This window comes from Rhamphochromis longiceps, linkage group LG23 (genome assembly GCF_057381845.1).
Source record: "Rhamphochromis longiceps isolate RC_006_pf linkage group LG23, R_longiceps_female_GT1.1, whole genome shotgun sequence".
NCBI lineage: Eukaryota > Metazoa > Chordata > Actinopteri > Cichliformes > Cichlidae > Rhamphochromis > Rhamphochromis longiceps.
The window spans coordinates 6,963,949-6,989,664 of NC_140578.1; the positions used below are offsets into that span (position 1 = coordinate 6,963,949).

The following is a 25,716-nucleotide window of genomic DNA, read 5'->3' on the forward strand; positions in this document are numbered from 1 at the left end:
ATATACTGTTGAGATGTTTTTCAGTGAAGTGTGCTTTTTACTTCCAAATCCTTTTCGATGATCATGCTGTGAAATTTCTAATCAATTTAATTCTGGTTTTGATTGCATCTGACCACTAGGTGTCAGTAAACACCATTTTAAATGGGAACAATGGAGAGCTTACATGAGGAAAACCCATTTTCTTCTAGTTCCACCTTCTTTTGAAGAGCTGATGGAAAGGTCTTATGACTGGTCAGTAAATCACTGATGTTTTATTACCCCTTAACCCTCTCAGGCTTAAATTAAACTTTTTGTTGCTAATGCACAACCAAGTCCTGCAGTGGTACTTCTGAGTAAAAGAAACTCATAAAATATGTATGTTGGGTAATCACGTTGTTAGTATTTAACTGTTGCAAATCTGCAACGCCTGCCTGGAGAGGGTTAAAGTCACTGCTTGACCAGGTTAACAGGGTTTTGTCTCGAGAGAAAGTACTTTAAAAACCTTTCAAATATGCTAAATATCATTTTATTTATTTGAAAATTAGATTAAATCTTTGCTAATTGGTAAGACTTGGTTTTTATTCATTTGAATCGCCAGTAATCAGCAGTGCTTTGAGCCCTTTCAGTTTTCCAAGACTTAGAATGGTATTTTAGTAGTATTAAAGTAATATTTCCTGAACCATATAATTTGAAAACCTCAGCTTATGAGCTAAAAACAACAGTTCCGTTTTAGCTGTGTTACCAACAACGACTTTAGACACCTGTTCAGCTGAACATATATTATACTTCAGGGATATCGAGCTGTCCATTCTACCTGCTTTGGTACAAATGAAAGTGGCGAGCAGCAGCTCAACTGGCAACTTATTAACGTCTACCAGATGCTCTGGGTTAAACTGCTGTCATCTGTGAAGTCGACAGTGGTGTTCTCTGGCAGATACCAGTTCAGCTGCATAATCTACAGCTGTGAACACAAGTCTCACTAAAGGATTGCAGAACCCGATGAGACCCTTATGGAATCAATTTCTAACCGTTTAGTTGGACATATCCACCAGTAGCCCTCTGGACATAATTTGGTAGTGCTTCTGTTCTTCCTTGCACAAAGGAGCATATGCTGGTCCTTATGCGGCCCTGTCCAGGTGCCATCATGTAACACCCCATCTCCACACTCTTGAGACTGTTTTGGGAGAGACGACAAACTTTGCAGTGCCTGTGTATGTGTCATCCTGGGGGAGCTGGAAGAAGTTGGGACATGCCAGTCGAGCTGCATGGTCCTGGTGGTGAGAAGAGGGTGCAATAAAAGACCTGTCTCATGGTATCTTCTCCACACTCTTGAAACTGTGCTGGGAGACTGGGTGTGAAATGGATTCACAGTGGTTTCTGCTCCCTACCTGGATAGATTTATACCCCTGACGTTTAAGTGAGCATGTGCAATACTTTGATCAGAATAATTGTTTTATTTTTAATCAATCTAGTTTTAATAGCTAGAAAGCGATGAAATTGCATTAAATCTTTGGCTTTTCTTTAAAAATTGAACGTCTCAACATCTTAAGATAACAAATAATCACTCAGACTTTCTAATTCAGGTTTATTTCATGATGATTTTGAACATTACATCATTATTTTGACTACATTGTACAAGTACATGCATTATTCAGTAAGTAAGAGCGCAGTTTATTTGATAAAAGATGTTGACTGGTGAAACAACTGTATAGGGTGTATGTAGTACCACAGGAGTTTTTGTCATATATTTTTAATTCCACATAGAAAAATTCTGTGTTCTTTTCTTTCAACCTCAAATATACATAGCTTAACAAGAAAACAACAAAATTATACATCTGGATTAAAGGCGGTACAAAAATAATTCCTCTAAAAACATGTTTGTGGACCATACCACAGCCAAAGCTCCTCACATCTGAGGAAAAAAGCACCTGCCTGGAACACTGTTCCTCAGATGTTTTCATCTCACTTTTAAGTTTGGTAGTTAGGCTCCTCTACACATGGATACTGAAGGTGTTAGGTTTCTAACAACTGCTGCCACTCATGCTCTAAAGCTGTGAGTCTTTGAAGCGGGAACAGCCAAGCAAATGTCACTTTTCAGCAGTCACTCTCGTGCTGGCCTCAGTTGGCCTGCTGGCGCCCGAGCCTGACGTCATAGGACACTATGTGGAAGTTGTCCCAACCAAAGAGCTTCCTCTGAGCCAGGCTGTAGTCGATCATGCTGTTGTAGCCGTACTTGTTCTTGAAGGGGATGGCCAGGTTCTTCCCCTGGCTGGTTTTGGTGTCGTACATGTAGTTGATGGTGGTTTCACGAGATGCATAACTAGCTACGGTGTACAGCTTGCCGCAGATGATGAAAGAGTTGGCCACAGAGTTCTTCCTGATGTTGGTTTCCCAGCTCTTCTTCACCCCCAGGCTTTCTGGGTCCAGCTGTGAGATAACGATTGCTCCCTTGGCCTTATTGGTGGAGTAGACGGCCCACAGCCCATTCTCGTCCACAGACAAGTCGATGTCGGTGTAGCCTCCCCAGGAGTATGGGAACTGGCCATGGAAGCCAGCGTGAGGAAGCTCACGGCGAGCTGCGACGCTCTCAGAAGCCAGGTCGTATCGGATGAGAGTGCGGCTGTTGCGTCTCTGATAATACAGGGAACCTCTATACACAGTGGCACCAGTGCTCTCTAACAACTCCGGCAGCAGCAGGACCTACCGAGGGGAAACAAGAACAATAATCAAGATTTAATTAAGATCAAAGATGTGTTCCATCCTGAACATCAACCATGTGACACCTGCCTTGGATGGGAAGCCTTTAGAGAGTTGCTCCAAGTCCTCATACCCAAACATCTGCTTGACCTCAGCACCAATGGCATCAATGCGCCAGAGCATGTTGGGTCCGTAAGGAGAAACAGCCTCAGGGTCTTGCATCCAAATACCATATTTACCTGCTATATTATCAGCTTTCCTGTGAGTTACCGGCTCACCAACTGAAAGGAGCTCCCCACATCCTGCAAACAGGAAGGATAGAAATTACTATTATTTTCTCAAAAAACACAAATGTTCCCTGATAGTTAAACATTTAGGCCATGGGATCATTTAAGGTGGCTCAAACGAGGAGATCTACATGCGCATGACTGAGGGGTGACGACAGGAATCTGATCGAGGTCACGGTTTCTCCTCATGGAAGCAGACAACAGGTCTGGAGATGCAACTCGACAACAAGTCCAACTTTGCCTGAGTCACCATGACCAGAGCAGCAGCAGCTGTAGTACGACTCATCCTGCGCGGGAACTCTATGCTTCTCTTATTTGGAAAACGATAAGGCAGGCTGTATATTTACCACTTCCTTAAATACACCCTTGCTCTCAGGTTCAGGAAGTAAAGCCGGATTTAAGGTTAAATAGGAGTATGTCTTATAAATATACTGGTTAGTGTGGCCTCATCTAAGATCTAATGACTATCTGTGTTGACTGCATGTGTATTTTCATGATGTCCATGAAAAAGAAACTAGCCCAGAAATGAGCGGTGACGTGGCTTTGGGAAGGTTCAAGCGTGTCATCGCTAGAGGTGCTTTCCCTCTACACTTAGAAGACAAATATGAAACTCAGGATTGCGCTCATACCTACAGACAGGCATGACTGTGGTATTCTCACCCCAAATGCCCCAGTATTAATAGTAGTATTTGCTTTGAGACTGTCAGCAGAGGTGGGGGGGCGAGTGTCATGTTTGGCAAGTCAGATGGATGCACGGGGAGAAGGGTGAAGGGAGGGAGGGAAGTAGGAGCTGTAAAAACTGGACACTTTAAAGGGTCATACTGGTGTGTTTGTACTATAAACCTTATAAAACGTAGTCATGGTGACATCATCCACTGGTTTATGAGCACCGTGTTTTTCTGGAGTCAGGAGTGACCATGTCGGGATGAGAGGATGAGAGGGTAGAGTGCTACAATATCATCTCTAGTAATCTACAGTATAATCTGTATGGGTGTGTTACACAGACACACATACCTGCTAATTAGACTAGAGTCTCACAAAAGTGGTGCACAAGACCAACACCAGGATCTCATAGGTTAATTTAAAATATTATACCAAAGGAGACAAAACATTAAACACAACCTATAACAATATAGTTTATATCAGGTGGAAAAGTTAAATAATATCTCACTGAGATAAAAATGACACAGAAAGAGAACAAAAATTTAAAAAAAACAATAAAAGTGAAATAAATAATAAGTATTGTGGTATTAAAACTCTTCAAAAGGCACAAACATGTTCAAGGAGTCCCGTTTAGGAACAAGTAAGTTATTTTAAAGAAAACCACTTTTTAAATGACCCACCGTACAACTGTAAAATATTTGTTTCCATTATTCCATTTTGCAACTAGTAGTTCAGTACTGCACAACATGCATTTAATTGGTGTGTATAGACAATATGTATCTACTGGTCTCTATTTGTGATTCCATAAATAGCAATAAGCCTCAGTTCAAATACACCATCCAACTACCTGTGTTGTCCTCGTTGCCACCTGGAGCGGGTACCTCTGTCACGGCAGCCTTCAGCTCCTGAAAGCCCGGAGCTCCATACTGCCATGCTGAATCTGAACAGAGAGAGACCTGGGGTGAGCTGAAGAAGATACAGGAGACAGTGAAAGTTCTGCAGAAAAGTCATCTCACCTCTCAAATTGCTGCTGTCTTCCTGCCTGCTGGGTCTGGTTATGAGGCGAGACATCGGATTCAACCCTAAACACAGACAGGCACATCATAGGTTTTTGTTGCACACTTTTCTTGTAGTTGGAGAGAGTTTATGTATACCCAAATATGTCTATGGCATCAATGACAGCAGGGAATCTGACAGCAGAAAAGAAACACCCCTAAATGGATTCCCAGCTGCTCTGGAGTCAGACAGTCGGTAGATTGACCGACCATAACACACACATACATAACACACAAGTCAACACACTTGACACCCCGTTCCACCCCACCGTCAGCTCAACTTCAAACCACCCGTTTTGCTCTTCTTCCCCTATATCACTCTTCTCTTCTCTTCTCTTCTCTTCTCCTTTTCTCTCCTTTTCTCTCCTTCATGAAATACTCAAACCTAAACAATGTCAAACAATAACTGCAAACTGTGTACCCCTCAGAAACTTGAAGACGTAAACACGGTGATGTTTACAAAAGAAAAAAAATGATACGCAGTCTATGTCTGGGTATGGCCGTCCTCTGGGACTAATTGCATGGGTGTGAGCATGTGAAAGCCGTGCTTTTCATAATCAAGCCTAATGATGCAGAGAACATTTTCATCTGGAAGCAAATCTTGATTTATGATAAAGACGGGAAGAAGGATGGTAAATGACGAACAACAGTTGTGTTGTAAAAAACGTTCCCAAATGTTCCCAAAAATTAAAGGTTTTTAAAGCAAAAGCACCAGTCGTGATTTAACTGTAGCAGGAAGTTTAATGTCTGCCTCTGCTCTGAGGACAGTCCCACAGAGTAACAGCCATTTATCATCATCACAGGTAAACAGCCACATTCTCCTACTGTCTTTTCCCTAGTGTGTATGGCAGTGATTGCCATATGGGCCCTCATATCCTGCCTCTTTTGTTTGGGATGTCACTGAGTAAAATACCATAAACCTCAATTTCCCGCCGGAGGATTTATGTGAGGATGGAGGAGTCTAATTGACCCCAGCTAGCAGACTTCGGCTCGGCTGCTGTAAACATTTTGCATCTGGATATTTATTCTTCCTGTATACTCATGAGTCAGTGTTTGAAGTATACCACACAGAAGATTTTCTTAAGCTGCAGTTCCTCTACCTGTTGCATGTGAAGCCCTGTGCCTGAGGCATCTTGCAAATATTATTTACTACTGCAAATCCTGCTGGCTGCACATTCAGGAAGTTGAAGAAACTCTTCTAAAAGACAATGAAGCAGACTGTATTTATTCCTCTCCTGTGACTTAAAACTAAAATAACCTTTTTCTATATAAATCTGACTTCTACTGCTTGTCTTCTACTGGCTTCATCGATTTTCCACCATTTTCAAGTTGTAAACTTTGATTTTCTTGGATCTTAGTTCAGCTGTCTACCTTAAAAAAGGTTTGTGTTATCACTTCCAGTGTAAATTCTATGTGAATATCTTTTTATAAGACCTAGAATAACATTACACAGTGCGGCTCGTATATTTTGAGTGGCAACTACTACTAGAGATCATAACCACTGCATGGGTTGTAAACAATAAAAAAATGTTCCTGTCAGAGTTTCCTTACTCCTAAACACAACCTGGTTTGACATTTATCTCTTCTCTCCTCCTGCATGTCTTCCTCAGACTCTGATCTATTCGACATCTGCCTGTCACCCTGAGGGAGCCTCTCTGTGTATTTCAGTCTGCAGGTGCAAACATGAGGAGCTCAGCAGATAGCCTGGAGTATGCAGGAGATAGAGCTTATAAGCTCTCCTGATGCACAGGGAGTAGGGATGTCTGGCAGGAATTAGAAAAGCAGGATTTACTGCTGATGGCAAGCTCAGCCTTAAAAGCAACTTACGATGAGAGCCAGGAGGGTGGACGGAGTGACGGCGTAGAAAAAAAGAAGAGAGTGCTTACCAACAATATTATGGCCATGTCAGTTCTACTTGTGTTTGGCCACTTATAACCTCAGTGGCTCTAAGATAACTTCTAAGCTCCGTGGAGCCCTCTAACCCCTGTTCTTGGCCACAGACCCACATCCTCAACAATCCCAGCCCACCAGCTATCATCAAAAGCCCTCAGATGAGATCTGGGCAAAGGAACAACCGCTTCCAGAGAGTGCATCACATTTCAGTCCCCCTTCCCTCCCCAGCAGAGCTATTCGCACACTTCTTGCCATGCAGAGGGAAACACCAGTCATAAAGAAAGCAACCTCTGCCCATAAATACTAAGCTGACCCCCTCTGGGCTGCGTGTTTATCATCCCTAAATGCAGTGCAGGAAGTGGGAAGCACAGAAACCTGAGCTGAGTGTAGCTGCAGACAAAAGGGGCAACCAAAACATTAACAGCATGCAAACAGGTGTGAATCATTAAAACATGAACTCACTGATGATTTAAGCAGTGACCATAAACAGACTTCCACACGATCCACATACATGAGCAGTGCTTTGGTATTTTGTGCAACTCTACATAGAAGAATTTGTTGTGTCATCCCTTCGCTGCTCTGATGCACCCAATATTCTTCACTGAAACGCTCATTATATATTTCAACTAAATGACAGCCTGTGTGCAGACAGTAGCTCCTTCTGTTGTGCATTTTAATTACTGATGTAGATATAAAATGACCTGGTAGATTTCTTTAATTTGATGATAAAAATAGGATATTGTCAAGTAAAGATATTCTTTTTTTATTTGCAAATGTTATTAAGCATTGCACGTAAGTATGTGGTGGTTCTCTTACCACTACCAGGTCTTTTTGAGACCCTGTCCTGCAGAGTGGGGCTGGGTGGGACCATGGGTGTCTGTTGAGGACAGGGTTTGTTCCTCAGCCTCTCTGTCTCCCTCCTCATCTCCTCCATTCGAAGCTGAAGCCCATTCAGTTCCCTCTCTAGGTGCTCCTTTTCGCTCTGCAGCAGGTTCCTCTCTCCAACAGCCCGGTTCAGTGCCTCCTGCAGCTCAGACTGAACTCTGGCTCCAGACCCTTGTTGAACCCCTGGGAGCCGAGAGTCCCCTGCACTCAGCTGGGACACCAGGACCTCCAATAGGTTGAGTCTGGCCTTCAGTCCTTCCACCTCCGGACCTCCAATTTGTGGGCAGCTGGACTCAACAGGGCTAGGAACCGTGAAGGTGTAGTGGCATCGCCCACCTCGGTCATTTCCCCTCCACAGAGTAGCTCTGTCCTGTGCCTCACCTCGCATCAGAAGACCGCATAAACAGAATGAGAGTAGAGCAAACATGTTTGAGACAGCTCACAGTTAACTCTAAAAACTTTTTCTTTCTTTTGCCCACTCTTGGATTTATTGTGGAATTATCCTAAACCTTTCGCAACTCCTAATTTCAACTGATGGCTTTCTTCTTCTTTTTTTTAAGTCTTCCCTCAGGTATTTTCTCTTTTTCTGCAGTTTTGCCCCTCTCCTCCCACTCTTGCTCTCTCCTCTGTCTCTCCTCTATAAACAGGTCTGCAACACTGAGCTCTCCCCCGACAGCTCACAGATATTTATACATTCTGGAGGGGACGAAAGGAGGGAAATGAAAAGGAGATGAGAGGAGAGGTGTAGAGGAGGGAGGAAGAGAAGGGAGGGAAGAAAAAGAAAGTAAAGAAATACTGGTTGTTTTGAGAAAAAAAAAGTCTCATTCATGCACAAGCTGTTTATGCTTACAGATTTAGGAATCAGACGTTACAGCTTGCTGTCTTTTCATTATTTTCAATTACTGCTATAATTATACCTTTTATTGTGTAAAAGCCTCCAATAATATGCCTCATCCTGTGTGTCAAAGGCGATTTGCTTGACATTTCGGTCAATAATAGAGGGGAAAGCTTGTCCTTGTTGGATACAATTACCTTCTGAGAAGACAGTGTTCCCTTCCCAAATTGGAAGGGGGGGGGGGGGGCGGGGGTGATGCAATCGGCAAGTAAGAGCCGTCCTCCTGAGTGGTCAAAGGTTATAAGTCCTTTGACAACTGGATACCTGACGTTGATCCCCATGAGTGAAAATTCCCAGCACTTGTTGCCTGAGTGGATTTGTTTCTGTCTTTTCTGACACACTGCCTGTAGTGACTCATTCCTACAGTTATCAGATACGAGGATAGCTTTAGAGAGCCAGAATAAAAGATCTGAAAGAGAAACACTCCAGGTGCAGATAAACATACTTTCCAGTCGAAACTAATCTTTACAGCTCTCAGCTTACCTTCATATCCTGCCTTTGTTTGCATTTCTTGAATCTCTCCTGGCTCCTTTCCTACTCTTATTCTCATGCCTCCTTACTTTTCTATGTTCTCAATTCTTGACCTGGCAGATCACTCTGATGCCTAAATCGTCTACTTTAGGGATGCCAAAGGGAAAAGAGGGAAAAGGAGAGCCAGTCAGCTAGAAAGTAAACAAGATAAGACATGCAGACGTAATACTGCTTCTGGTAATACTTACTTGACACATTTACCTTTATCGAAGCAATGACTGGCTGGAAAGATGGATGAACAGATGAATAGGGTACACTATGCTTAAAATCAACTTTTCTTTTATGTGGTATTGTTAGATATTAATATCATTAATATTTTCCAATAATTTAAATTAAAGAGAAGTTTAAAGGCGAAACCAAAAGAACCACAGGTAAACACTCACGAGGAGAATTAAAATAAAGAGCAAAGAGTCTCCTAAAACCACTGACACTATGATCTTCTGTTTGATCATTCTCAGATGAAGAGGGTGTGTGCTCGTTAACTGGCTGCCATATTATCCATTCTGCTTTCTTGTGGGTTTAATTCACTTTTATACGACTCATAAATTCGTCGCTATGCCCGGAATCTGAAGTCATCAGATATCAGCACCTTGCAGAGGACCAAAACATCCTCGGCTGCCAATGTGAGAGTGTCTCAGCAGGGGCAACGGATAAAAGTGTCTCATAGATTTAAGTAGTAGTGTGGCCCAAATCTTTTTTCCTGACCAGTAGCAAAATTCAAAACTCTAAGCTCTAACTCTTGACAGGGCAGCAGCTTTTACAGCCAGGACTTTACAGCCTCTGTGATTACCATCGAGCAACATGCACCTTTATCACCACAGCTTTAACGACATTCAGGCAAGTGCATGACATGAAATGACCTCTCTCCTCTTCATAGCTGAAATTAAGTCATCCCCCCTACTGTGTGCATCACTAATGAGCACGAACTGGAATGCCATTTGCGTATGATCAATAAAAGGCAAGGTCCCTATGGGCCAATTTAATTCCTCCTCCTTTAGAAGACTTGGGTAGTGCTGGCTAAGTAAAGGGCAGAGCTGTCAGTGTGCGTTTGCGTCTACTGTCCAGGGAACGAGAGGCAGCGCGTCTGTCAGAACAATAACACCTCACGAGCTCCAGTCCCTCCAACTTTAGTGCCATCATGGGACGCCAAACTGCCAGTAAAGCCACAAGCCAATAAAACTGTCGGGTAATGAGAAGAGATAAAAGGACTTTGCAGGCTCTGTGAGCATGAGGATAGTTAAGGGTGTTTCAAAGTGGAGGTACAGCATGAGAATTACTTTTTCCCCCTCTATACATATTTCCCCATTTCCATCCATAATCATCTATTCTGACTTCCTATAAGACAGTGTACTAGTTCAGACCACAGCAAAGCAGACAAGTGCCCTTTAAAATAATTTTATTTCAGAGCAAAAAAAAGGATCACAGTCTTCCAATGCAATGCCAGAGTATTATACATCATTACAGAATCAATATTTACAGCCAAAATAAATAAAAAAAAAAAGACCATGTAGAGTTAATTCCAGACAGTTACACCTACTCTTGTTTCACAGCTCAGCTTTCACCACATAAATCACCCCCCCTCCTTATAACGTAACCATACAGTGAACCATACAATCCCTCCAACGACGACGGGAACACCAGCAGCTAAACACTTGAGCGAATAAGAAATCGAAAACGGTGGAGAAAAAGAAAAAGACAGAAGCAGCCTATAAACCAAACAGAACCATCTGCAGCGTGAGAGATGATGTAATGTCACAAGCGGGAAAACAAATTTGACAGCTGTGACCAAGCTCAGCATCTGAGAACAGAATGGTTAGGAGACATTCATAACCTTGGTGTTTTGGTTTGACATGGTTCTTCTGTACACTAACAATCTATGGTGATATTTGTTACAGAGCAGGTTCTTGTATGAATACATGTAGTTCCTTTCTAGTCTCGTGTTTCTGTGAGAACGAGGAAAGATACCTGAAAAGTGAAAGCAGTCAAAGCCACTGAAATGATTAAGAAAGAAACACCACTTTAGACCCCACAGATGAACCTCAGATGTTCTCCCACCTTGTGATGGGCAGAAAACATTCTCAGTGTCCAAGCCTCAGAGTAAGTGAGCACACAAGGAAATCGTGGGCAGACATCAGAGGTTTATCTGCTGGAAGTTCACAGCCTCTTTATATAAGACTGCTGCAGCAGAAACAGACTGGCTAAACTAAGAGATGGTTGGCATCGATTCCCTGCCTTTACAATATCGATGTATATGATGCTACATGCAGGACTTGTTGTCACGTCCTGCATGCGATATGTATCATGGAATGGAGCACTCCTTCACATTGACTAGAGGGCTGAGAGGTTTCTCCCAAACAGCACTGGTGGAATATCTCCCCATTTTTTCCCCATGTGTCCCATTTCTGGAGCTTAGTTTCAAGTTGGGGATCAAACCAAGCCTTAGTACCGACCTCACTGTAGATTTATGTGAGAATACAGTGATAAGATCTGTACTAAGTGGAAAGTAGAGACCAGATCCTTGAGGGTATACAGGATGATACTGAAGAGGGTGTGGGAAGCTGGCTGCCGCCCCCTAGCTGGAGTGGAGGATTGTGTGCAGGGGTAGCTAGAGGAAGAGGAAGGTTGTTCCCATCCTCCTCCGAAGTCACTAGCGATATCGAAGAATCACTGGAACTGATGAAGAGAAGAAAAGAAAAAGTAACAGTAAGAGAGAAGTCCCGCGCACTTTGTAAATTTACACTCTGTTCATGTATTTGGTATAATACTTACTAATGATAATCAGCAGGAGAGCAACCACCACCAGCGCAATAATCATCTTCATCTGAGAGAGAAACCACACATTAGACACAGAACACACAACGGTGAACATCTCCCGTGGAGGACCAAAAACTGTCATAATCGTAAATACATGCAAAAAATAACTCATTAAATGCATTAAAAATAACACTAAAAGTTAATGTAGGCATTCATTAATATGTAAAATGTTCATATAATTTGTATAATTTCTCCTTCATTATCCAAATGAAGGGCGCTATCATGGGGTTCAATGCTTTGCCTATTTGTAGATCAACTTTGGAAATAGCTACTTGCAGACTACAAATAACTACAGAACTTAAAACTTTTGCTAATCAAGCTGATTTGCTAGATTACCTCCTCATTTCCATAATGAGCAGATATTTAAATGTTATCTGTGTTGCATTTAAATATATATATTAAATAAGAAATGGATGCCCCACCTTCATATCTCTCCACCACATCCTCCTGTGCAGCTGTTTGGCTCGGCTGCTGAAAGCAGAAGCGTTGTCCGATAGGCTCTCTGCAACATCACATGATTACGGCACAGATGAGTGAAGGACACGTGAGGAGGGAAGTAAATCGAAGAGGACAAAAAAAAAAAGGACATCTGTTTATTAGTAAAGTAAACAATAAGCTGAATATTGTTTTCATTTTCAAACTGGATAGGGTCACTCAAGTTTTTTGGCTCGGTGTTGTGCATGTGTAGGAGTTATGTAAGACTTAACTGTGATGGTGAAGTCACTCCTCTAAACAGCTTTTTTTTTTTTTTTAAACCAACTCTATTGGCATCAATTGTTGTACAAGTTTCCACATTAAAACACAATGGAGCAAAAACACATTTCCTCCAGCCCTTCTCCAAACGACTCACCCGCACCGCCGATTTTCTGTTTCTTGGATACTGTTGTTAACTTTATGTTTATGCATGATAACATGAAGGTAGGGTTGAGCTCCCTAGTGTGCACTGTATTACTTATCTAAGCTTGCGTCCCTATTTAAAGTCTTTGTCTCTGCTGTTTCCATCTCCATGTTTACAACCTGTCACCACTACAGAGCAGTGCTCAGGCTTCTAAAAAGACTCTTGTGGAATTTAACCACAGACTACCTGCACATGGGTCAGAGGGCAAACTGCTAGTGTCGATTACATGATTGTAAATTTCTCACGTAAACGCAGAAGGAAGGCTGAAGGGCGACAGGCACAGCGAAGCCACAATTAGACACAGACAGGTCCACATGCACAAAGACTCACATCAAAGACACACAAAGATGTGTTCCAGATGTGCGTCATTGTCTTGCTTGTCTGGTCAACACAATAGACCTAAGCTGGAGTACAATGTACAACATCTGTGTGTGTGTGTGTGTGTGTGTGTGACACCAAAAAGGAAAAAACAAAAAAAAAAAAAACAAAAAAAAAAAAACAACAAGTGCAATGCAGCAATGTGTTTTCATTAGCGGCGAAAAAGATGAGCTGTGCGTGTCCAACAAAGAGCAGTAAGAGCACAGAACCTGTCGAACGCTTTAAGTTGCATACCTGGAAACAGTTACACAAGGATGCATGCAAGGTATTTTTAACATTGCATGTATGGAGCCTATTCACATGCCATCGTTGCTACTGCACACCCGAGTGTGTGCAGTAGCAACTTTGCATAATGTTAATGCTTTTATCCTTGTTAAGAGCCAAAACATTTAATATTTTAAGGTTTACAGAAATTGTTCCATTTAATTTACTTAACACACCGACACAATGTAAAGGTAGGATATCTTCAGTGCACAGTAACACTTGGCTGTTTGTTTGACTTTGGACCTTCTTACCAGTTGAATACATCTGTTAAAAACTATTCTAAATTAGTCTCACACTGTAATGAGAGCTAACCACATGCTTGCATTACCGTTAAAGTTGAGGGCATTCAACTTTAAGGTTGTTTGCATGCTACGAATGTCCAAGCCTCATTAGTAAATGACTTTCTTCTGAATTTGATGCACATAGCATCAAATTTATTAAATACCTAGGTAACCCAAAATAAAATAAGTCTGTAGGGTCTTTCTGGAAACTAAACCTTAAAACAAACAATAATAGTAATGGTATTTCCTGCCTTTCATGCTTGAGTAGTGCACACATGTCTGGTAAATATGCACACGCGGTGGCTGGTGTGTCTCACCTGACTTGTCCTGCAGGTCATCGAGTCGCTCGCCCCTCTCTATCACCTTGGAGATGTTCTCCTGCATCACATCAATCACCTCGTCGACCTGCGACTGCACCCTGAGGACACAGAATCACAACGGTAGGACCGGTCTTATTTTGGTACAGTAGAAAGATTCTCTATGTCTGGCCTTGTCCAGCTGGCAGACAATGAAAAGCCTGACAGCCTCAGCGTGACCTGTCTGCACCTGTTAGGTATCTGCAGCATTAAGTTCAAATCCTTTATTTATACTACTCATAACTGAGTATGGCATGAGTAGTTCACATTACCCTTAGGTCACCCTTATTTTAGAGTAATACCACTTGGAGGCCTGCATGGTTAACAAGCGGAAAGAAGTTGGCAAGGAAACTCACGAGGGAGGAAAAGTAATGATATAAAACTGTGGAATTTCTCTCTATAACAACTGTCTGCTCTCACTCACAATCAAACTGACTGTTTCAAACAAAAGCTCTGCAGTAAATTATCAGACTTGGCTTTCAGCTTGATTGCATGCTGAAGGTAGTATACAGTCATAAGCCAGAGCAAAACAAACAAGAAAGAAAGACATAAAAGAAGTATGAGCTGCCATCATGACACATAAACAACTACAGTGACCACAGCGGTTAAGGTTCAAGAGCCCCGTGAATTTAACATTCGTCAAATGTGCAGCTATGGCATCTAGTTTCATATGCTCACAACAATAACAAACTATAAAGTATGAATGGAGTGTGGAGAAACGAGTCAGAGTGCGAGACGATCTAAACAATGACCTCCTCTGTTCTCTGTTAGTCTGCAGAGGGACTGAGACATCCTGAGAAGGTTACACAATAACCTGCACATGATGGGTTCTCTTACACAATCTGGTAATAACCAGCAGCTTTTGGTAAACATTACGAACCATAGTTACATAACACCAATATCAAAACCAGTAATGGAAATACTACTCTGACCTCTGATTCTTTGTTGTAATGAGGTATGCGTTTGTACTTACTGCTTGATTTTGTCATTCTGAGGTCCAAACCTGGGTCCTGTTGGCCCTCTCCTGAAAAACAAGCATGGATGAAGTCAAATGGACAGACTACAAGCATGAATTGTGCTGATTAGTTAGTGTACTATGCTCTAACAATCAATATTACTCCCATAGACTGGCTGCAACTTTAGACTGGCTATTAAACTTTCTCAATTTGGTGGTTGGTTGTTTTCTCCATGCTCTAAAACCTGGTCAGTATATGTCAGAAAAACATAACATCTTCACAACCTGATTCATCTGAGCAAATTAATGCTCTACTGTTTGAAATGCAACTTAATTTTAAATATCTAATGTATTATTAATAAATTAATTAACAAACACTCACAGAAAGAAGTCTTCCTCCTCATCAGAGTCCTCCTCCAACAAATTCCTCTGTAAAAGAGAAAAAGGTCAGAGGTCACAGAAGTTGGGACTATTGCCTGCCTGATATCTACTTTGGATAAGGAGGGACTTGGTCAGAGCGCTAGTCTATAACCAATATTAAAGCCTGAGCAGATTGCTGAGGAGTAGTCCTGGTGACGAGAACTCAAGAAACTGGATGCACTTTATTCACCAAAAGGCCACAATGCTGCTTTAGGGATCAATGACAGTCTTTGACTTACTATCCTTCGAAGGTCAATACAGTGAATACAACATTAGCCCAGTGCATCGATCAGCCAAAACATTAAAACCACTAACAGATTGTCTAAATACAGTCAAACTGATCAGCTTGTTAAAAAGCAGTTGTTTGCTAGGAAACCTTGGGTCCTGGCAATTAATCAACATGTTACTTTCACACCTGAACACCCTGCCTAAACACTGATGCCAAAACAGCGCAACCCCATAGCAGCCCACTGCAGGATAATAATCCCCAGCACACTGCAAGAAAATCACCCAGGAATACAACAAGTCTGACTAATGCAGGCCCCATCCTACAAAATTCAAGTTCCACAGGATCCATGCTACAACGGGCCAAAGTTACAAAGGGCTCCAATATCAGGCTGTTGTATGGTGGCTGAAAAGTAGAGATGGACCGGTCCGATATTACGTATCGGTCCGATACTGACCTAAATTACTGGATCGGATATCGGAGAAAAATAAAAAAAATGTAATCCGATCCATTAAATATCACGAAAGCACCTCACAAAACTTGCAACACGCCATAACTCACCTCAGAACGTTAGCACGTTGGAGCAGTATGCATCACGTGATAGAGCGGCTGTGGCATGCGGGACCTGTCGGTGGTCTGGATAGCATGTGGAGCTTCGCTAGCAACCCGGCATTTCATCTCCGACAAAGTTATCCCGAGAGAAGTAAAGCAAGTGTGTAAGTCCATCTCTGAATGTTTGTAAAGCATTCCTGCGTTAAGCTTAACAAGCGACTGCTACTTCAATCATGAAACTGCTTAACGATCAGCTGATCGGCTTTTCTGTCGCGAGTCCGTGTCTCTAGTTTGCTTTTGGCCCACTTTGCACCAGAAAGAGGAAACCAGCGGCTGAACAACAGCAGCACGTTTAAGCTTGATCAGCTGTTGTTAGAATGTATTTAATATTACTTTCTACTCCAGGATCTTTTTCTACGTAGCTGACGCTGGTAACTGTGCAGGGGCGGATCTAGCAAAGTTTAGCCAGGGGGGCCGATAGGGCATTAACAGGGAAAAGGGGGCACAAAGACATACTTTTCTTTCTTATTCTCATTTAAAATGTCTACCTTTTAATAAATAATTATCTGACACCCAAAGTTTTAATTTGATGTAAAATGAATAGAAGTCAATTACTGTATATAGTAACTATTAAGTCTAATATATATACCCTAGTAAGCTATAGTACTTTTTCCTTTGGGAAGGTACCATCTGTGCAGTCTGCAATTTTGTTGAAGAAAGATGTTGAATCTATTTAATATTTCTTGAAAAATAATTGATTTCTGTGCATTTTTTTTCACACTGCATCAAATTAAGGTTGATTACGTCGATTAAGCATCATGAGGTGGAGCGTGAGGGGTGGTTCCCTATTTTTTATTTATTTATTTTTGTTGTTGCTGGGAGTTGGAACCCTATTAGTTAGGTTGCTTAATATTTATGCTAAGTACTCTTTAAAATACCAGAATAGGGAGGATGGTGTAGGTTTAAGTTTATTAGATTGATCAGTATTGCTGAACTATGAAATATTTTTTTTTGCATACAGGTATAACAGAATAGCTTTAGTGTAGTTGTTGTTTTAAACTTGAGTATGAACTTATACAAAATGCAGCAAGATATTTAAAAAACAGTTTTGTTGATTAAAAAACACTATATCGGATTCATATCGGTATCGGCAGATATCCAAATTTATGATATCGGTATCGGTCATAAAAAAGTGGTATCGTGCCATCTCTACTGAAAAGCAAAAAAAAAAAAAAAAGCTGAATTTCTGCTGGCCAAAGCCCAATAAAAACTCCTTCATCTGTTCTAAGTAGAGGTTGTTAGTGATGACCCAAAATAAGGGCATCACTAAAATAATGCATAATAATTGGAGGAACACATAACCAATATGTGTGTGTAAACACACTGCCTACTTACAAAGAGCTATGTGACTACTAAAACAGACACCCGATGTGTTTTCTTGTCTTATTTCTAAGACAGGCTCAATACAAACCCAAGCTTCTGTTGCATGACTGGCTGAATTCAGGCACACCATTAACTTTTCCCCAGATTTTGTTTTCCAGCCTGGTGCCTTGTTATTACTGGCCAGGTGGGCAGTCGTCACAGTGTGCAGCAATAAAAGTTCAAGTCTGTTGATCTAAGAATGTGATGTGTGAGAGCAGCCACTACATTACACAAGCACTGGAGTGAAATGGTTTCAGAGCAGGACGATCATTATGCTATATCACTACCCTCACCTATGGTCATGCTCTTTAGATAGTGACTAAAAGAATGAGAGTGTGAATTCAAGTGGCAGAAGTAAGCTTTCTCTCAAGGGTGGCTGGCCTCTTCTTTATATTCAAGAAGGGCTCGGAGTACAGACGCTGCTCCTCCACATCAAAAGGAGCCAGTTGAAGTGGTTGGGATGCCTCCTGTGTGAGATTTTCCAGGCATGTCCTGCCCGAAGGAGGCCACAGGGTAGACCAGGGACACACTGAAGAGATTATATCTCTCAGATAGCCAGGGAATACCTTAGTGTTCCCCTGGATAAGATGGAGGACTAGGATAGGGAGAGGGAGGTTTGGGTGGCTCTGCTTAGGCTGCTACCCCAGCGAACCGGATAAGTGGAGGAAAATGGATGGACAATCACTATGCTGAGAATCCAACATAAAAATTTACAGATCAGATAAAAAAGTAAAAAGAAAAGGATGGGACAAACTGTCTGGCATCTTACGGTGAATTACGCCACAATATCCCTGCAGTGACGACAAGTCTGAGCCACTGCTGGCTGTAATCAGGTCAAAAAGCACTCTGGTGTAAATTGTTAATTATAAAGAATAAGTGAGGACAGCTGCATTGAATTCTCACAGGAGAAGAGAACGAGTCTGTTTCTTATTGGACTGAAGGCAGGTGGACTTTATCCACTGCTACTAGATACTACACAAGAAAGGTAATCGATATTAAAACCCAACAGTGTGAAATTTTTATGAGAAAGATCAATTACATTTGAATTTCATTACCTTAGCAGTAACCAAGGTTAAAATCTCAATTCTTTCAGCCATGGCATTCACCTTCTAATAACTGCGGCGCCTATGGATGCACTGTAGTGTCAATTCTGCCAGTCAATGTCGAGCCAATACAATTTATTCTCCTGTAAATAACACGGCATCTGCAAAAAATCTGTGGGAATGGTGGCCATATGATCATAAAATGCTTTATAAGTTAAGGCACTAACAATCTCCTTCTGTACAAACGTCTTTCTTTCTTTCCATTTGAGACAGCAGACGTGAAGGAAACTGTTAGCAATTATTGTAAGACAGGAGGCCGGGCACTGAAGGAAAAGCATGGGAGGTTATTTTGTTATGCAAGCCTCCCGGTAAGCTTTGCTTTGATCTCAGCTCAGCACAACAGCAAACAGGATGACACAGAGGAATGAACACAATAAAGAATAGGAGGGAGGACAGGGGAGGTGCAGGTGCGTGGGACGGGGTGATCAACCTGATGAGAACCAGACATTTGGCCGTAGCAGTTTCTAAAGCTTCACCCCTTAAAAAAAGTCGCTTTGGTTCTCTCCCCTTATTTTTGTTGTTTTTTCATTATGACTAATCTGACAAATAAACTTGGAAAAATCTACATCTGATACGGGGCTTTTTCTTGCTCAGGATGGGCTCAATCAGTCAATCCACAGTAAAAGTAATGTGTTACCCTATGAGATAGAAGTCCAGCATGTCCAATACCCTCTTGCCTAACATCTGAAGGAACAGGCTCCATCTCTCTCCAACCATGAATGGTATAAGTGGTTAAGAAAATATACTACATGTCCTACTTTACTTCTCTAACTGCAGATGCAATTTGTTGCAAACCCAAATGCCAAGCACCAGCTCCTTCATGTCTATTTGTGTCTCACCCTCTCGCTGCGAATGGATCCCGTGACCTCATCGTCATTGAGGTGTCGTTTAAACTTCGGTGGCATGTTGTCTTCAGGCTGCTCCTCCCGGTCTGGCTCCCTCTGTAGGGCAGGAGAAGAAAAATCATCAATGAAGCTTTACCACACTGTGGGAGAACTTAAAACAGAGTTAGATACCTGAATTGAGAAGATTTCAGTATTGGTAAGAGGAAAGGAGTTACAGACATAACCACATGCAGAGTTTACAAACATACTGAGAATCTAAACATTATAAATGACTAAATGTGAATTCACGGTTCAGCAATACAACTCTATTTGTTTGTTTAGCTACTTTATTTCACTCTTATTGTTCTGGATATATTGAGCCACTTTAATGCAAGACATCTGTATTCTATTTTATTCACCTGAGCTATTTTACTTTACATAGCCTGTTTACTGTATCAGGTTTAGGACTCTCAAGAGTGTAGCTCAAGATAACTGATTATTGCAGTCCCCAAAGTAATTGGATGTGATGTTGGATCAGATATTGAGTTTCCAGCTTCTCATATACAAGAAACATAATATTTTTTTAAAACAGTCCAAAAACAGATATCTTATTTTCTGTTTTAAATCCAAATCCTTCTGGTGGAGCAGGTGTTGAGTCTCACTAGATATGAAAGGAAATGTCATCATTGCTCTCCATGTAACACGGAAATGGAAAACATGCTGTTCTTCCAATTATGCACCCTGGAGTCTGTGTTTGGGTGTTTCATGCTCCAAAGAGCGAGACAAAACACACACAGATGCCTCATTAAAGGGCCTCTGTGACACTGAACTAAACAACATGTGACCCTCAGTGGTAATATAATCACAAACACACACACAACCTCTGCTAACCCAACAATACAACTTATACCATTGAATCCAGCTAGTTCTGACACAGTGGCTTTCTCAGATTCTTTTTCTGGCACTGCAGCTGGAAAACTGGGCCTTTCAGCGGTCAGGAGAGGAGAAGAGCTTTCCAGTAAACAGAGAAGAGAGGCAGGGGACAGATCTGAAGCAGGAATAGTGTGAAGAGAAAGAAGCCAGAGTTACATCTATGTAACATGTTAAGGCTCAGGCAGGAAAGCAGGATGAGTCAATTTTAAAAAACAGAAAAACAGAAAGAAAAGCAGTAATTTATTACATAAAGGAAAGGCTTGGTTTCAAATTGGAACAAAAGACCTGTGGAAATTGCTTAATGTTGGCTGTTGATTATTAATGACCCTAATCAATTAATTGATTGCAACTTTACGCAAACAGAAGAAGAATGAAAAATCAACCCCACAATCAATTTCTATCAAGGGAGGAATACCAGATGAGTAAAGCTTGGCTTGGGGTTAGGGGTTAACCCTTAGCTTGGCCGATTTCCCCCCCTTTTTTCTATTACATGTAAAGTAATAGCTTTAAGGGTCCCTCAGTTTAGCAAAGGAGTAAAACTGAACACTCAAGCTCACAATCTCATAAGCTAATTAACATTATATCACAGCCGTCAACAACTTTAGCAGGTCGAGCTATTTGACAACCTAAATCTTAGCAAATAATATTCCTGTCAACCTAATTAACAATGAAGCTTCAACTCCACAATACGAAAAACAATTTAAAAGCTACTATAGCTTAGTTACACTCTTCTTTATTATTTTACCTGTATGAAACAGGCCGCTTAGCTACCAAGCTAAGCTAAGGATGCTAACGCGGCTACCTGCTGTTTTCCACAGGATCCGCCGCTCGCTCGAAGCAGGTAAACTCCTCCACACAGAAACTCAGAAATTAACACGAAGGCTTAATGCGACTTTACGGATCTGTTTGATTCATCGCAAATGCTATCAATGACCATGAAACACGATGATCATTGTGGATGTCAGCTCTCCTCTTCCTATCTTTGCTCGGTCTGAATCAGCTGACCAGGAAATCAACACAAACAGCTGGTGGAGGAGGAGGAGAGAATGCCGCAGATGTTTGACGGCCTGCGGAAAATGTTTTACCTTACGTTCTTTTGAGAGTGAGTGAATAGTGGAATTGTACAGCGCTTTGAGAGCCCCGAAAAGCGCTATATAAATGCAATCCATTATTATTTTATGCAGTAAATATTCCACTTCTACACAGAAAGTTCAAATGGGATCAAAGTGATATATTTTTGGAAAGAAGAAAAATCTGGTCTCTTCAAAGAAACAAATAATTTTACCAATGTATTTATGGTGCCTTTACCTTATTTATTGCAAACAATCACCAGTGCTGAGACAGAGAATTGTGCCAAGGGTATTGCCACTTGTTTCTTCAAATAAATACGATAAAATAAGTTTTAGCTGATCTATAAATAGACAGGTTCTTCCGCTCTTTCTGTACATGCTTTCTTCCTTGTTACATTTGGGTTGCTTAAAAATGTTGAGCTGATAACACTGACAACTTCACATTTTCAAACAAAAAATACGTTATTTTTTACTCACAAAGGAAAAGACTGAGTCGTTTCTTTCCCACAAATCCAATTGAGACCAAACATAATTAATATACCCAACATCTTTTAAAGGTACAATCCACCCTCCCAAAAAAAGTTGAAAAAAAAGTTGAATCCGTATCCAAGGTGTAATTTATCACATAAAGGCAAAGTCTGATTTCAAATTGGAACAAAAGACCTGTGGAAACTGCATAGTTATGGCTGCTGATTATTAATGAACCTAATCAATTCATGCAACAAAAAAATTAATGTAAATCAATTTATCCATCTTTTTACCTCGTTAAGGGAGTCTTTTGTTTATTTGTGTCATTTGTCATTTGTGTCATTTCCAGGTAATTTGAAAGAAAGTTGAATCTGGCTATGAAACAGAAAGCAGGAGTGGGATCATATAAGTTTATACTTATCCTTTTAGCACAAAATTTGTGTTACTTTTATGCAGATGAATAATATATTGGGAACTTTGTTTTGTTGAACGTCCACGTCATTTGGACATTCAGCATTTAAATGTTCGAATTAAACCTACTTATATATTTCTTTCTTTTTTTGCTATGTATGTTATGAGCTTTAAAACAAAATCAGAAATTTTAGATTTTTATTTTTTAAGTTTATTCTGCGAAATCGTCTCTGTCGAGGTCTGCCACACCTGTAGGTGGCAGCAGCGTGTTTGTTATAATGGCAAAAAAAAAAAAAGCCACACGCGCAAGAAGAAGATTAAGTTTTCACCGGAACCACATTGAGCGTGCAGTGGGAGGTGAGTTGGTGAGCTGCAGATGTGTGTTTATAAGCTTCTTTTTTTTCCTTTACAATTTTTGTTAAGTAGGTGGTGTTTATATGGGTGGAGACGGTCTCACCTGTGGTGTTTCTTTCTGTTTACAGGCTTCACAGAGAAATGCAGAGTGCAGCAGGCAGCGCTAACGAGGCTCATCCTCTGTTTGGAGGAGCCCTGTCAGCTGTGATCCCTCACAGCGCCACAGACATCAGCGAGCTGAGGGAAATCCCGGACAACCAGGAGGTGTTTGCCCACGCCCACACAGACCAGAGCCTGATCGTCGAGTTGGTGGAGTACCAGGGTCAGGTGGCTGACCAGGATGCAGCCAGGTACCACTTTGAGGACATCGCGGGTAGCAACAAAGCTCTGGAGCCGGGGGCTTTTGAAGTGACCAGTGTTGTGGCTCTTCCCAAATCTGAGCTGTCCCTGTCAGAGTGCAGCACTGCGTGGATGCTGTCTGGGACTCAGTGCGTCTCTAAGTTCAATGAAGAAGCAAGGAATTCAGTGACCATCCACTTGGGCCTGTTCCGTCTGCCGCAGTTCTCCACAGATGTCCTCATAACATTTAATGACCCGCAGAGTATCAGCCCTGAGAGCAGCAGTGCCTGTGCAGTGGGGACACACCAACAGCCCTGGATGGTGAAGGACTTCCAGCACCTCGTACAGACTCTGACTCTGCATAACCCTGGGGTCTTCGGGTAGAGCAAGTCCACTTTTATGATGTGGTGTCTCTCGGTCTCTCTCCCTGGGGGACATTAACAACATTTTTAAAAGGCAGGCTGGTTATAGACTATATTTTTGAAATTCTGAGCTTATTCTGTTTGCATCAAATGTCACACAACACATCTCCCCCGGTGGAATAGACCCTTTATTTAAAGCCACCTTCCCCCTATACCATAATGCAGTTGCTATCTTTTTAAAAAAGTGCTATTATGGGGGGAAATGCTTTGTTGAATAACCTCATAGTTAAACTTTTTTAAATCTCTCAATCAGTTCAGTAGTTAATTACATATTTTAAGAATATTTTATGCATGGCGTCAATGCTATGGTCTGTTTTAGGGCTGAGATATAGTCAGATGTATGTTTTGATGCAAATAAAGTTTTCAGAGAGCAGCAGTCATGCTTCTTCCCTGAAACACAGGAGTCCCTGTTATGCTTTGTTCTATTTAAAAACTGAACTATTGTTTAGTTTTATTTAAAGTTCAAATGATTGGTATGTACCATGCCACTATATTCTGTAGTAAATCTCACATATTGGATTAATATGAGCAAGTTATCGTTCATTTGAAGACATTTCCTTTCCACGTAAAGGTACAGTTGGGTCTTGAAATGTTTACAAGGTGATAAAATTTCAAAATCAACTTTAATTTAAGGGCTGAAACAAAAACAATTAAATGTTGAAAAAATTAATGACTTTATTATACATGTCTGGAATTATTTTGTCTCATTCTCTCTGTATTTTACTCTAAAACACTGCTGTTGTACTCAAGCATGTTTTATGCAGACTTACTTATTTTATTTAAACTTTATTTATACAGGTAGTCCTATTGAGACTCAGTGTCTCATTTACAAGAGAGACCTGTTTCAGACAAGACACAAGTAAATTAGAAATGACTAACGAAGAGAAATACCTTATTCTTATGTATAAATCGCAGTCTTCCCCTTAGGACTACTTGATTTTAAGTTTGTAACACTCAGCTTCTGATATGCTCTTTATACTGGCTGTTTTTACAGTACAGTGGTGATAAAAGTAGTGCCAAAAGTCATTGTACAAGTCAGAAGGTTTTGGCTAAAATTAGATCCCAACATCTCTCTGGAGAAGTTAAAAACAGGAAAATATTCATGGAGCCCTCTGTGCCTCCACAGAGAGCTCCATGGTTTTGTCATAAACAGTGAAAATGGAGAGGAGCAGTCCCAGCAGGAATATGTATTAGGTCAACTGTTTCCATCATGCACACCAGTGACCTCATGGTGGATTAATTCATTAGTCTGAACCCTAAAATCCCTTGGAGACACTTCATTCAAGAGTGAGTTTGGTGAAACCAAATTTATAGAGTGGAATATGGCCTCTATTAAGTGTCCTTCTGCAGTCAGTTTTTTTTTTTAGATTTCAGCATTGTAAGTCATGTGGTGTATAATCAAAGCCTTTTCCAGGTACACGTGTTATTGTAGGAAGAAAATTTTTTTTAACTTGAATCTGCTGTTAAATAAAACTTGTCACAGCAGGAGAATTCAGGTGAGTCGTGCATAACAAATAAAAATGAAGTAAAGTCTGTCTCCCCAGTGCCACATCAAGCCCTCCCTCTCCTCTGGCACAACCACGACTGATTAAGAATCTTGTAAAGTCAGGCGTCCTTTCCTCTCAGTGATCCCTAAGCAGCACATTCCTTCTTTAACCAAAGCATACTCTCTTATTAGAACAGCAAGTTTCCTTGAATAAGCATTGTGTTGGTTCTGTTTGTAATAAAGAATGAAAACATCCTGTGTTTCCCCATGAGGGCTTTGGGGAAAGGTATTTGATTTGCAGGTCATGTCAGGAGACGCTTTTCCAGCTACCATGGGCTTTCAGTGCCTGGAAAAAAGCCTACTACTGACGGGCTCCTGGGCAAGTTCTATAGTCTCCAGGTTTTTGGCTTGCAATGCTTGTCGTATGCACATGAGTGAGAGTCAGTTTCAAACAAAAGAACCATTGTCTGTTTCTGCCATGGTAAAGGAAATTGAAATATAAGAAATATAGTCACAAATTTAAAAAAAAGAATAGATATATAAGATAAGATAAGATAACCTTTATTAGTCCCACACGTGGGAAATTTGTTTTGTCACAGCAGGAAGTGGACAGTGCAAAAGTTATGAGGCAAAAATTAGAATACAATAAGAATAAATACAGTACACAACTGTACAGAATAGAATAAAATAAAATACTATATACAGTAGAATAAAATAAAATAAATATACAATAAGATAAAAATAGAATACAAATACAAATACTATATACAACTGAGTAAAAATACAACGATGACAGAAAGGATTATTGCACTTAGTATTACTGCATATGTATGGATGTGTGTGCTTGATCAGTTA

General features: G+C 41.0%; 3 protein-coding genes across 9 annotated transcripts; 1 reads left to right on the forward strand and 2 right to left on the reverse strand.

The window, feature by feature from the left end:
• Positions 1-1,556: 1,556 nt before the first annotated feature.
• On the reverse strand, positions 1,557-8,356 carry myoc (myocilin). The gene is made up of 5 exons (XM_085397773.1): positions 7,391-8,356; positions 4,643-4,708; positions 4,474-4,566; positions 2,767-2,978; positions 1,557-2,679 (listed from the first exon to the last, which is right to left on the reverse strand). Exons 1-5 carry the CDS (start codon positions 7,884-7,886, stop codon positions 2,098-2,100), a joined length of 1,449 nt encoding a protein of 482 aa, XP_085253899.1. The 5' UTR covers positions 7,887-8,356; the 3' UTR covers positions 1,557-2,097.
• A 1,908-nt stretch (positions 8,357-10,264) lies between these two features.
• vamp4 (vesicle-associated membrane protein 4) lies at positions 10,265-21,332 on the reverse strand. Of its 4 annotated transcripts, none has more exons than XM_085397780.1 (9): positions 21,114-21,332; positions 20,289-20,426; positions 19,394-19,495; positions 15,214-15,260; positions 14,850-14,900; positions 13,838-13,938; positions 12,122-12,201; positions 11,655-11,706; positions 10,265-11,558 (listed from the first exon to the last, which is right to left on the reverse strand). In XM_085397780.1, the coding sequence occupies exons 2-9, from the start codon at positions 20,289-20,291 to the stop codon at positions 11,533-11,535; spliced, it is 462 nt and encodes a 153-aa protein (XP_085253906.1). In that variant the 5' UTR covers positions 20,292-20,426; positions 21,114-21,332; the 3' UTR covers positions 10,265-11,532. The 4 variants fall into 4 exon arrangements, with proteins under 4 accessions (XP_085253906.1, XP_085253904.1, XP_085253907.1 ...); XM_085397778.1 differs by having other exon boundaries at positions 21,057-21,332; XM_085397781.1 differs by lacking the exon at positions 20,289-20,426 and having other exon boundaries at positions 21,114-21,331.
• Positions 16,051-24,053, forward strand: rangrf (RAN guanine nucleotide release factor). Of its 4 annotated transcripts, none has more exons than XM_085397774.1 (2): positions 16,051-16,193; positions 22,743-24,053. In XM_085397774.1, the coding sequence occupies exons 1-2, from the start codon at positions 16,066-16,068 to the stop codon at positions 23,335-23,337; spliced, it is 723 nt and encodes a 240-aa protein (XP_085253900.1). In that variant the 5' UTR covers positions 16,051-16,065; the 3' UTR covers positions 23,338-24,053. The 4 variants fall into 4 exon arrangements, with proteins under 4 accessions (XP_085253900.1, XP_085253903.1, XP_085253902.1 ...); XM_085397777.1 differs by lacking the exon at positions 16,051-16,193 and adding an exon at positions 22,514-22,625 and having other exon boundaries at positions 22,743-24,051; XM_085397776.1 differs by lacking the exon at positions 16,051-16,193 and adding an exon at positions 22,566-22,617 and having other exon boundaries at positions 22,743-24,050.
• The last annotated feature ends 1,663 nt before the right edge of the window (positions 24,054-25,716 follow it).